Source organism: Chiloscyllium plagiosum, unplaced genomic scaffold (genome assembly GCF_037043375.1).
Source record: "Chiloscyllium plagiosum isolate Xiang-an unplaced genomic scaffold, Cpla_swu_hap1 HiC_scaffold_5, whole genome shotgun sequence".
Classification (NCBI taxonomy): domain Eukaryota; kingdom Metazoa; phylum Chordata; class Chondrichthyes; order Orectolobiformes; family Hemiscylliidae; genus Chiloscyllium; species Chiloscyllium plagiosum.
Window position 1 is genome coordinate 87874303 of NW_028270143.1, and position 13636 is coordinate 87887938.

Sequence of the window (13636 nt, forward strand, 5' to 3'; positions counted from 1 at the left end):
GGCTCATTCTGACAGAAGCATTTCCTTCTAATAGTATGATATCCAGAAATAAGCACAATGGGTGTATGGAGTCCTGAGTGATGTGGACTGGAGGTGAGATTTGTGGCAGAATTGGATGAGAAGATTCAGTGCAACATTACTTTTGAGGTCAGACAAACCCAGTCTAAAATCCTAATTTCTTCCACATTTTGGACTTCCAAATCTGGAAGGTATCTAAAATTAGCATTTAAAGTTACATTACACATGAGCAGTTTACAACTATCCACAGAACTGTCAGTACAATTTATAGTGATCAGAGCAATTTAGTGTAATGAATTAAACATCCTGCTGGGAAAAGCAGTATCTGGACAAGCAAGATCCTACAAAGAGCTGTGAAGTTGGTCATAAGGTTATCTGTCAAGTTGTATGTTAAAGAATAAATATTGGAAAGAATATGAGGGAAATTCCTCTGTTTTTCTTTAAAATAATATTGTGGGACTTTTAAAAAATGCCCATTTTACTCATTTTAATGTCTCATCCAAACGTCAGCACCATTGACAGTGCAGCACTCCCTCAGAGCAACAGTGCAGATGATGTGCTCAGGGCTCTGATTTGCAGTTGAACACAAAACCTCTGACTCAAAGCCTTCAGGAGAACTGGGGAAAACGCCTTGAACTGAATTAGTATCTGATCTCTGGAATCTGTCTGTTTATACAATGTTAATTGAGAAATTTAAACAGTGTAATATCTTCCAAAAATTGCATCAATTTACCAAACATCTGAACAATTTAAAATTACACACCCAAACTCTACCACATAGAAACATAAATGATGAAAGACCATGGTATTTCAAAGTCACATGACACAATAATAATGGAGTTGCTGACTAATTTTTTCTTTCTTTTAGCTTCTCTGTTATAGAAATGCAGCAAACTTGTTCACTCACATTTCAACAAAATTAGATATTAATTTCACGACTACGAAAGAAAAATTGTTCACGGAGGTGGATGTTGCTGGCTAGGTCAGCATTTATTGTTCATTCATAATTGGTTTTGAGAACATTGTGGTGAGGCACAATGAACTGCTGCAGTTTGTGTGGTGTATATCCACCACTGTGCTGTTAGGAAGGAATTTCCAGAACTTTTGCCCAATAACAGAAAAAATGACAACATATCTGCTTTGGAGGTTGGGAACGAGAAAATAGCAGAAGGTAGGAGTTAATAGGGTGAATAGGCAGGGCTAGTTGAATGATCGTGGTGAGGGAAGGAATCACAAAAGATCAAAATGTGAGTTGAAAGTTGGAGTAAATGATAGAGATGCAGCTCAATGTTGTCAAGGATTAATAAATAAGGATGCATGGAAAGTGCAGTGCACAAGAAAATATTAAAAGAGAAACACGAGCCACGGTGGCACAGTGATTAGCACTGCTGCCTCACAGTGCCAGAGACCTGGGTTCAATTCCCGCCTCAGGCGACTCTCTGTGTGGAGTTTGCACATTCTCCCTGTGTCTGCGTGGGTTTCCTCCGGGTGCTCTGGTTTCCTCCCACAATCCAAAAAAAAATTACACACCCAGACTCTACCACATAGAAACATAAATGATGAAGGACCATGGTATTTCAAGTTAGGTGAATTGGCCATGCTAAATTGCCCGTAGTGTTAGGTGAAGAGGGGAATGGGTCTGGGTGGGTTGTGCTTCGGCAGGTTGATGTGGACTTGTTGGGCCGAAGGGCCTGTTTCCACACTGTAAGGAATCTAATAACGTATTTACAAATGTTTTACTTAAATGCACGCAGTATTCTGAATAAAGTAGATGAGCCGAAGGCACAAATAGAGACAAATGTGTACAACCTGGTGGGAATTACTGAAATGGGGTTACAAGAAGAGTCAAGGTTACGCAGTATTCTGAAAGGATAGACAAGGGGCAGGAGGTGGCGTTGTTTCAGAATGTTTCAAGAAATCATATTGTCACTAGGGACCAAAATGTTGGAGCAGTCTGGGTGGAGATAAAAGCAAGGGAAGAAACCCTTTAGTAGGAGTAATTTACATGGCCCCTGAATAGTACTTTCCAAGTAGGGCATAGTATAAACCAGGAGAGAATGAGGGTTTGTGAGAGGGCACAACAGTAATTATGGGTGATTTGAACATGCATATTAATTGGATTAATCAACTTGACAAGGGTAGCCTCCAAGAAAGGTTCATAAAGTATATGAGATATTGTTTCTCAAAGCAGTATGTCATGGAACGAACCAGAGAATTGGCTATTTTAGATTTGGTATTATGTAACAGTGAAGGATTGATAAATGGTCTTGTAGTTAAGGATCCTCTTGGAAGGAGTGACCACAACTGCCTGATTTTGAAATTCAGATTGAAAGAATTAAGACAGAGTCAGACCTGTGAGGTTTAACATTGGGCAAAGGTAATTATACGGGCCTGAGGAAGGAGTTGACCCAAGTGGGCTGGGCAAATATATTAAAGGGCAGGGCAGTTGAAGAACAGTGGCAAATGCTTATGGAGATATAAATACCTCTCAATTAAAGTCTATTTCTAAGAGGAAAAGGAATTATAAAAAGGTGAAAAAAATCATTCATGGCTTAACAAGGAAGTCAAAAAGTTAACATAAAGGTAAAAACTAAGACATATCATATGGCATTGTTGTATATATTGCACACTGCGCTCTGGAGGACTTGGAGAACTTTAAACTAAAAACAAAATCCAAAGAGCTGAGATTAACAATGAAAGGAAACTAGTAGAATCAATTGGTGCCTGACCTGTCCTTGTAGCCACAGCATTGTTATGGCCTGTCCAGTTCAGTTTCTTATCAATGGGAACCTCTAGGGATGTTGATTCAGTTCATCAAGATTCAGTGATGGCAATGACATTGAATGTCAAGGGAAAATAGTTATGTTCTTTTTTTGGAGATGATCATTGCTTGGCACTTCTGTGGTGTGAAAGTTATTCATCATTTATATCATAGAATCATAGAATCCCTACAGTTTGGAAACAGGCTTTTCGGCCCAACAAATCCATACCAACCGTCCGAAGGACAACCAACCCAGACCCATTCTCCCTACCCTATTATGCTATATTTACCCTTGACTAATGCGCCTAACCTACACATACCTGACAGTATGGGCAATTTAGCATGGCCAATTCACCTAACCTGCAAATGTTTGGATTGTGGGAGGAAACCGGAGCTTCCGGAGGAAACCCACACAGACACAGGAAGAATGCGCACACTCCACACAGATAGTCGCCTGAGGCTGGAATCAAATCTAGGTCCTTGGTGCTGTGAGGCAGCAGTGCTAACCACTGAGCCACTCTGCCACCCTATCTGCCCAGGCCTGGATGTTGTCCAGATCTTGCTGTTTCAGGACTGTTTCAGTATCTGAGAAGTTTTGAATGATGCTGAACATTGTGCAATGATCAGCAAACATTTCCCTCTTTGACCTTTCGTGATAGAAGGAAAGAAGGCACGAATAGAAGAAGGCTAAGTTTAGTGAGAAAAGATATAATTATTCAAATTTGAATACATTATACTGTGTCCACTCTTCCAAGTCATTAATGTAGAAAGATAATAATTTAGTTAATAATAACAATATTGTTAACTTAAGGAAACTGTAAGGGAACATTGAGTGAGAGGGCAAAAATCTGGTAAATGAAGTTTAATGTAGGAAAGTGTCAGCTTCCACAATTTGGCAGTAAGAATCAAAAAACAGATTATTATTTAAACAGAGAGAGCCTCCAGAAGAAGTGCAGCACAGAGGGATCATAGATATTAAGAAAGACTGCTGTAATATACTTGAACAAATTAAATTGAGAGGGAGGAAGTAAAAGCGATTTTCACAGACTTAAAATTGGACAAGTTCCCAGGTTGAGCTGGACTAGGTATCAGAGTGCTGTGGGAGCCAAGAAATAATACAGGGCCCCCTAACATTAATTTTTCAATCCCCTCTGGCCACAGGAGAGTTGTCAGAGGTCAGGAGCACAGCTAATGTAGTGTAATTATTCAAGATGGATGGTAAGATGATAAACCAGGTCCATGAGTATAACACCTATGATAGGGAATCAACTGGGGAAAACATCTGATGGACAGAACTAATCTTTAGTTGGAGAGGCAAGGATTAATTAAGAATAGTCAGCATGGCTTTGTCAGGGGTTGATCATGTCTAACTGGTTTGATACAGATAAGCTCGTCAGAGGGGTAGAACAATGACAAATGGAATTTAATCCCTGATACATAAACCTGTGCTATACATCTGTATTCTCTTAGAGAAACGTACTTCCTTGAATTCTCACCAAGTCTTCCAGCTCTACCAATGTTTAGGTCCCTAATGATCCCCACTCTTTCTCTGGTTATCCTATTACCCTTAATTTACTGTCAAAATGCCTTTGGAATATGCTTTATTCCTCCAAACATTTCTTCATGCTTCCTCTTCATTCTCCTATTGTATTTTAAGAAAGACCTGTGCACTTTCTATATTCCTCTCAGGCTTCTGGTGTTGAAACCTCAGTATCCACCATAAGCTTCCCTCTTTTTTTTATCTCATCCTGAACATGCCTCAATATCCAATTTTATGCCTGATCCCTAATTGTACACTTTAGATGCGCATAATCCTGTCCTGTGCACTCCCCTTATGGAGGCTAAGGTGGTGGTCACTGACAATAATTACTTCATTGCCCCCACCTCCCCCCCCCCCACAAGCCTACCATGCCCTCTGATACTTTACCACATACTCTCCTTCTGCCTTGACTTTCTGTGGTTGCTATCCTTATCCTCTTCCTCTCCAGCCTTGGTGCCCCACCCCATTTTGGCAATGAACTGCATTTTGCTCCAGCAGTCCTCATTTGCACCCCGGCCCATATCACAACTGACAGTCCTCAAGCATTGTAATCATTCCACATCTTTGATGAATAGCCTCTAAACATAACTGAGCAGACCTTTGACTGCTCAATCAAATACAGCATGTCAATATGGAGCACAGATAGCTTTTAGACTCTGATTGAGGTGCCAATATGCCAACAGGCATGGCAAAATAAGACAAAACATGGATGCTGCAAGCATACAGAGGCAGGCACTATGTGCAGGAGTGTTAAGAGAGTAAGCAATCAGCCCTGAAACGCAGCCTGGTCGAACTAATGAGCTAGGTAAATACCCCACATGAAAAGTGTTCTTGAAGTAGCCTTTCAATGCTAATGCTCCCTGCATTGTATGTCTCAACTTCCTAAGTGCCATGCAAGTAGATCAGAGAGGTGCCATGAGGATCTTGGGCAGTTATTGGATGTTAATGTCCATGGATGAGGCATGTATGTGGCTGATGCCCATGGATCCTGCCCTGAGATACTTTTTTTGTGGTGACGACCATGGGGTTCTTTGCAATCAGTGCGAGCTGAAGTCACTAGGTACCCATTTGCACTTTCTTGTCAAGAATTCTCAGCATTAGGCTGCTCATGGCAAGTTGTAAGATAGAAATTAATGAAGCAAGATGTGCAGGTAATAAAGTCATTAACAAGAAACAATCACCAATAAGGTGCAACTTGCTGTTGTCTCATCAGAATCTCATCTTGAAGCGGGAATCTTGGATAGAAGTTGCAGCCAGTTGCTCCTGACATTGAGATAGGCCTTGCTGGAGGTCTCCTGTGATTGTACCATGTCTACCACTTAAAGAATATTCCTATGAAGGATGAATATGGGACAAATAAATCCAAAGTTTACTTACAAAACAAATACAGATTAACTTGAAGTAGAAAAACTGTGCTTATGACAAATGTCATGCAGAAATACCAGGCTGAATATGAAAAGTTCAGAGGGGAATTGTGAAAGCTACTAAGAGAAACAAAGACAGAGCATGAGAAGAGACGAGCAACTAACAAAAATGAAGTCTAAGAGCCTTCCATAGGCATAAGAATACTAAACGGTGTAAAAAAAAGCAGTATGGTTGATTAAGGATCAGGAAGTTTGAGAAACAGAATGCACTGATTCAAGGTAATTGGCAATGCAATGGTGAAATGAAGATAATACTTTTCATGCAGTCAGTGGTTAGAATCAGAAGTGAACATCCTGCGAGTGTTGTGGAGGTTGGGGTATCTGAGGCTTTTAACAGGGATTTGAATCATTATAGAAAAAACAAAATTAGTCTATGGAGAAAAGATAGGGTAATAGTACAAGATTTTATTTTAAAATTCATGGGATATGGGCATCAATGGCTAGGCTACCCTTCTCTAATTGCCTGAAGGAATTGGTGGTGAGTTGCCTTCTTGAATTGCTAAACTCCATGGAGTGCTAGAACACCCAGAGATGGAAATCCAGGACCTTGATTTAGTAACAGGGAAGTAATAGCAATATCGGTCCAAGTCAGGCTGGAGCATGGCTTAAAGGAAGTTGCAGGTTATGGCTTTCCCATACATCTGCTGGTCTTGACCTTGTAGCTGACAGAATTTGGAAGGTGCTGTCTCAGGAGCCTTGGTGAGTTGTTGCCGTGCATCTTCTAGATAGTACATGTTGTACCCTGGTGGTGAAGGGAGTGAATGTTGAGAGCTTTAGATGTGATGCCAATTATCTGGGCTGCTTTATCCTCGCTGGTGGCAAGCTTCATGAGTGTTGTTGGAGCTGCACTCATCTAAGTAAGGGGAGAGTATTTCATCACACTTCTGAATTGAACTTGTCCCTTCTTGATGGTGGACAGGGCACAGGAAAGTCTGAAGATGAGTTACGCACTCAGAATTCTTGCCCTCCGACCTGCTGTTTTAACCACAGAAATGACACGGTCAGTCTAGTCAGCTTCTGTCAATGGTTGGAAAAGGTTTCAGCAGTGGCAATGTTACATCAGCTGGGTAACAATATCTATTTGTAAAATCTTAATTTACATTACACATGGATGTATTGCTATTGTATCAAAATTTAACTGTGATTTAGCATATATTTCCTTGAACAGTAGTAGAAGTACTAAAGCATGGAAAAAAAATCTTTTAAAATGTTAATATCATACATGGTCTTACATTTGGACACACCATATGACATGCAGATAATATTGGAAATTTTCAATCCCTTTCAAATGCAAAGTGCTTTTAAAATCAAACTGTAAACAATCACTTGCTCTCATTAGGTTACAGTAACAGCTGTGATAGTAAGCATCTTGCTTCTGTCCCTATAGATTATGCTGCCAAGGAAACAGGTCAGGCTGCAAATGCAGATAAATGAGTAACCAAAGTTAGATCCACCTACATGCACTAATTCATGAACATTTGCTGAAATTCAAAAAGACTTGATGAGAAAAAATGTCAAATATACTTCTGATTCACAGATTCTTTGCATTATTAATGATCTCATCACTAGCAGGTGATTTCAAAGACATACTGGAGAGGATTGTGCAGTTCTTTAGATGCAGGTATATGATTCACTAAATATAAAGTTGCTTGCATTAGTCTAACCATAGATTATATGTGAAATATATCACTCCATATCCCGTCATCATGACTGTGGGGGGGGTAAGTCAGGCTTCACCCTAAAGAGGGCACAAAGAGAAATGCACTTCAACACCACCATCACTGAGATTTCTGCTAACCTAAGACCTTGGAAACAATCTGGATTCTAGTAAACAGGTAGCAGATTGGGACTGACAGGTCACTAATGCAAGTTATAGCATTAATGGTTATCATGGATCACTTCTGATACAGGGTTAATTTGCGAGCAAGAGCAGAAAGTGTGTGTAAATTTGTCATTCAGGTTACATTCATAGAGGAATTAAAATATATTTTTCCTAGAACACCTTTCATAACCTCAGGACATCCCAAACTATTTATTATTGTGTTGTCACAGTTATATGTTAGAAAATTGGGCCACTGACAATTTGCAGACAAGATATTTGTGCAATGTGATAATTACCATGTAGTTTATTTCTGTGATATCAATTGAGGAATATGCAATAAACAAGACAGTGGAGCTAACTCCCTTCTTCTTTGAAGTAGCACCACAGGATTTATTTTCAGACCCTTAATGACTTATCTAAAATATGGCACCTCTCCAGTGCAGCACTCCACTAGAAATACACCAAAGTTTTAACATTAACATTTATGATGATGACTTGGATTTTTGTGACTGATTGCCAGTTCAGCCCTATTTTCCTGTGCTTCAACATTGTTCTGCATTTGGATCTTTTTTTTGGGTGGTTTCTTCAGAATTGTGAAGCATACAGTCCCACAAATAGATCTGTCACAGCAGTGGAGTGTCAGGAGTTAGACTTAACATGTCCCCATTTTTAAGGCATTTGCTGCGGTAAGATGAGCTTAAATGCCCAATGTTAGTGAATTGGTGAGTGAATGAATGAGTGGATAGGCAGAGTGGTGAGGTGGATAGGTAGATGAGGTAGAGGTGTGTAGAGTGTCAGGTGGGTAGCGAATTGGTGGGTAGGGTAGGTAGGGTGGCAGATGAGTTGGTGAACTAATGATTAAGTGGGTATTCAAGGGCAGTCAGGTCAAATAAAAATGGTTTCTCAGATTGGGCCTAGTCAAGGTAGGTTGGGGAGTGAAGATTATGGTGTAGTCAGGGTGTCAGTGGATTAATCAGGGGAATCAAGGGAAGAATCAGGAGGGGGTGAGTTCAATGTGAATTATTGGTTGTGGACTGTACAGTTACCCAGAAGATAAATCATTCTTTCTAATGTTTCTTAGGTAACTATTCAGGTACTCATCAGAACTGTTGAAAGTCTCCAACTCTTCTGTGAAAGATTGTAGGGCTGGAGGAGATTGCAGAGATAAGGAGGATCGAGAATATGCAGGTGTTACCCAAGAGGAGTACTCAAACCTTTTTTCCAGGTATTCTTCCCTTGTGAGACAGACAAAATACAGGGAACCAACTCAGAATTCAATTAAATAAATGCTTCTTTTTTGACCCTTTTAAGTACTAATACTCAATATAAAAGATATATTAATTGTAACATTTACTTTTTACTTCATCTAACATAACTAAAACGTTAGCTCAATTCACTTAACTTCACGTTACTTAATTCCCTTTAATTCTAATTTGATAATGGCTTCAATGGCTTGAATCAAACACTACCCTGAATCAAAAGAAGTGGCCAGCTTTGCTCTCAGTGTATAACTTGCCTTGTGGCTGTCTGTCTTCTCTGAAGATACTTCAGGGCACGTGCTTCTCAAATGTTGGTCAGTGAAGACGGTGGAGTATAATATTGACCCAACTGTATAGCACATTCTGTTGAAACTTCTTGGCAGAAAAAGATTTGCAAAATTAAAACAATATCAGTGGTGGTCGGATTTAACTTAAGGGGAAATTGTTCCTGGGCAGTGTCCAGTTCTCTCTATTGGAAAGCATTCATCGATCCCATTGTGGGGCAGTGTGTGTGTGTGCAAAGAGCTATGAGGTGGTCTGGTGTGTGTGTGTGATTAGTGGATCTAATCTTTCACATCCCTCCAGGGACTAGAATTAACTAGGGATCTATTTGCACTGGGGCTGATTCTGAAACACTAGGTGCTGAAAGTCTCTGCTGATGGTTTTGTTTGTGTGTCTCAGTCTGTTAATGGCTTAATTCTGTCTCTAGGTCCTGGAATCTCCACTGGAGCAAGAGTTGGATTGGGAATCGGGATTATTGCTGTTTTTGTTGCTGCTGGAATTATGGTTTATATTGTCTGAAAGCGACAAAAGCAGTGTGTCCTTGAATGTTCCACTATTTCCAATTTTTTACAGAAACCCGCCAGTCCCAGTAACATCCTTGGAAACCTTTTCTGTACCCTGTCCAATTTAATAAGATCCTCCCTCCAACAGGGCAACCAGTACTCCAAAAGTGGCCTCACCAATACCCTATGTAACCACAACAAGATGTCCCAACTCTCATACTTAATGGTCTGAGTGATGAAGGCAAGCATGCTAAATGCCTTCGTAACCCTCCTGCCCACCTGTAACACTGCTTTCAGAAAAACTATATCTGAAGCCCTCATTCTCTCGGTTTGTCAACTCAACCCAGGTCATTGTCATTAACTGTCTAAGTCCTGCCCTTGTTTGTCTCACCAAAATGCAATACCTCACATTTATCCAAATTAAAATTCATCTGCCAATCCTTAGCCCATTTGCCCAATTGATCAAGATCCCTTTGTAATCTTAGATAACCTTATTTACTGTCCACCAATTTTGGTGTCATCTGCAAACTTACCGAACATGCTTCCTAAATTCTTATTCATATTGTTTACATAAGTGACAAACAGTGGACCTTGCACCGATCCCTGCAGAACACCACTGGCCACAGATCTCCAGTCTGAAACATAATCCTGATTAAATTGGCACGATAATAAGGGAAAATCAATGGACATGGTGCATTTTGATTTTCATTAAGTATTTGTTAAGGTATCATACCAAGTGTTTTTACAATAAATTAGATCACATGCATATATTAGCATGGATTGAGATTTGATTATTGAGAAGGAAATAGGGACTAGAAATAAACAGCACATTTTTTAGATGTTAAATTGTAACTAAACATATACAGAAGGATTAGTTCTTGGACCACCGTATTTACAATTCATATTCATAACTTAAATGAGGCAGCTAAGTATATTGTGTCTAGAGTTATTGCCAATACAAAGTTAAAAAAAAAACATTTCTACGGCACCTTTAAAGATGATCGGACATTTCATGGTCACTGTTGTAATATAGGTATTATGTCACTTAATTTGCATATATCAAGTTTTCACAAAATGTAATAAAATATTTTGGGGATATTGATTGAGAGAGAGATAAACATTAGACAGGGCACCAGGTATAACTTCTCAGCTGTTCTATATGGGAGCCTGAGGTATATACAGTCATATTAACATCTCATCTAGAGCACCTGGAGGGAGACTTGAACCCATAATCTTGTGCGTGAAAGGCAACAGCACTACAGCTGACAAAGGGACGTAACCACTGAGGATGGCACTGAGACTGCAGAGGGATATAGATTAAAGCATATAGGCAAGAACATGGCTAATGGTACCATTTATGACAAAGTGCAAAATTATCCATTTTGTAGGAAAAATAAAAAAGCAGGTAAGTTTGTTTTGAAGGGTTAAATAGGAAATGCTTGTATTCAGAGGTTGGTGTAATTGTACATGGATCACATAATGTTAACAAAGTACATCAAAAAATTAGGAAGGTTTAATTTTATCAAAAAACCTTGTGCTAATTTTGAATGGCTATATGGTAGGAGGGCTCCTGTGACTCTAGTGAATTAGCAATTTTATACCACTCACCTCATTACGTTTGCACCATGACTCCCAGGTATCACTTGCACACTGACCAGCCATGGAAGTGCTCACCTTTGCTGGGAACTTCCAGGTTTATAGCTACTGTTACTATATTTAAATTTGCCAGAAATTGCCCTTCACAAGCAATGTGGGAAGAATTGCACTGGGGATGGCTGACAGAAGCATGTTGGCATCCCACTTTGTTGATAGGGCCCTGAAAGCCTTGGTGACTAGGGTGGTGGACAGCAAACTTATTTTCTTTCCACAAGATAGCCAGAGGAGTCCACAATATAAACCTTGTCAGACTGGTGCAAATGTGCCACCCAGCAATGCAGGGATAGGAAGAAGGAAGTGAGTTTTGAGATTTATAGCTCAGGCTGAGGCTCTGGATGTAGGTTTGCTCACTGAGCTGGAAAGTTCATTTTCAGACATTTCATCACCATACTAGGTGATACCTTCAGAGCTGCCAAATGAAGCACTGGTGGAATAGCCCACTTTCTATTTATATGTTTGGGTTTCCTTGTGTTGGTGATGCTATTTCCTGCTCTTTTTCTCAGGGGGTGGCAAATGGGATCCAAGTCAATGTGTTTGTTGACTTCCGGTTGGAATGCCATGCTTCTAGGAATTCTTGAGCATGTCTCTGTTTGACTTGTCCCAGGATGGATGTGTTGTCCCAGTCAGTGGTGTCCTTCCTTATTCGTATGTAAGGATACTAGTGAGAGTGGGTCATGTCTTTCTGTGGCTAGTTGATGTTTATGTATCCTGGTGGCTAGTTTTCTGTCTGTTTGTCCAATGTACTGTTTGTTACAAATCCCAGACCTGACAAGCATGGGACTCTGACGTTGAGGAGATACCTTATGTTCCTTGTTGGTACAAATGCAAAAAGATGTTCCATTGCAGAAATGCTGGGCATTATTAGACCATGTTCTGACTGCTATCTCTAAACAAAGAACAGTGTCACTGCCCCTCTCTTATCTGCAAGGCATTCCATGGAAGATCAGAAACTTTGGGAATTCTATACTTTCACCATATCATGAGGATTGGCAGGAACCTTTGGTGAAAATTCTGTATTAGAAGGCTGCTCTGCATTTACTAGAGATTGCTGCTGGTACTAGGAGCAAAGATGGCAGTGTTCCTTATCAATTTCTGTGGCACTCAGTGGGCAATATCTGAAACAGTTTCTTAATAATGTGTTCATTCAGTAGTCACAAATGTGACATTTAAATTCGTGAAACATCTGTACATTAGATTACTTGCAGTGTGGAAACAGGCCCTTCAGCCCAACAAGTCCACACCAACCCACCCATACATTTACCCCTTCACCTAACACTACGGGCAAATTAGCATGGCCAATTCATCTGACCTGCATATCTTTGGACTGTGGGAGGAAACCGGAGCACCCGGAGAAAACCCACGCAGACACGGGGAGAATGTGCAAACTCCACACAGTCAGTCGCCTGAGTTGGGAATTGAACCCAGGTCTCTGGCGTTGTGAGGCAGCAGTGCTAACCACTGTGCCACCGTGCCGCCCACATGGAGACCCGCAACAAGGTGGGCAATGGGCTGCCTCCACATTAACCTTCACAACATTATCCTGATTTAGATGCATGCTACAGAACCCATTTGGTACATATACAGTATGAGATTGTAGGTATGTGAGTAAGAATGAGAACATCCCCCACACATCTCACATTGTGCAAGAAAGGCAGATTGCATACAAGGATAATGTGTGTACATTTTATAGTCCAAGGTGTGAGGGAAGCAACTCCTAGACATTACGCAGACCTTAGAATGTTTGTGAATTATGGAACTTTGGTGAAACTTTATAGTTTGCTTGACGTTATTTCTGTTTCACATGCATTTACTTGGATTAATTTGTATTATTCAATGATGTGGTCAAGATTGCCTGTGGCCAGGATGTTTAGTTGACATAGTTGGTCAATACGAGGTTCACTTTCAGAATTCTGTGATAACAGATGCCTTTAATCTGTATTATATGAGTGTCTTATTCAACGTTGTTGTCCTTTGAAGGGCCTCCTATTGCTCATAAGTAGACCCCACTAGCACAAATGAAAAATAATCTTAATCTCCAACACTAGGTATTGAGACAGTAATTTTTAATTTTGATACCTAGAATAAGGTATGCAGACAACACAAGGAAGTTTCACAAAAGTATAGATAGAAGATGTGCGAATGCTACAGGGGATACAAGTAGGTTATGTAATTGGGCAAAGATGTGCCAAATAGAGTATAATATGTGAAACTATGAAGTTTGGTGGGAAGAATTATTAATGCATACCATCCAAATTGTGAGTGATTGCAGACCTCTGAGATGCAGAGATCTGCGTGTCCTTTTGCATGAATCATAAAAGGTCACTATACTGGTATGGAAAGTTAATATAAACATTATCATTTATCACAAGGA

General features: G+C 40.1%; 1 protein-coding gene across 3 annotated transcripts in view; it reads right to left on the reverse strand.

Annotated features, from left to right (window-relative positions):
• Positions 1–13636, reverse strand: part of enkur (enkurin, TRPC channel interacting protein) — a 52592-nt gene that overhangs the window by 5980 nt on the left and 32976 nt on the right. Inside the window, exon 5 of one of the 3 annotated variants that reach the window (XM_087987433.1) lies at positions 9101–9196. The exons of 1 other annotated variant lie outside the window; for it this stretch is intronic. In XM_087987433.1, the coding sequence (XP_087843559.1) occupies positions 9140–9196 (57 nt within the window). In that variant the 3' untranslated portion in view covers positions 9101–9139. Of the gene's footprint in view, positions 1–9100; positions 9200–13636 lie in introns of those variants that run through there. One more of the 3 variants, XM_087987432.1, reaches the window with a different exon arrangement.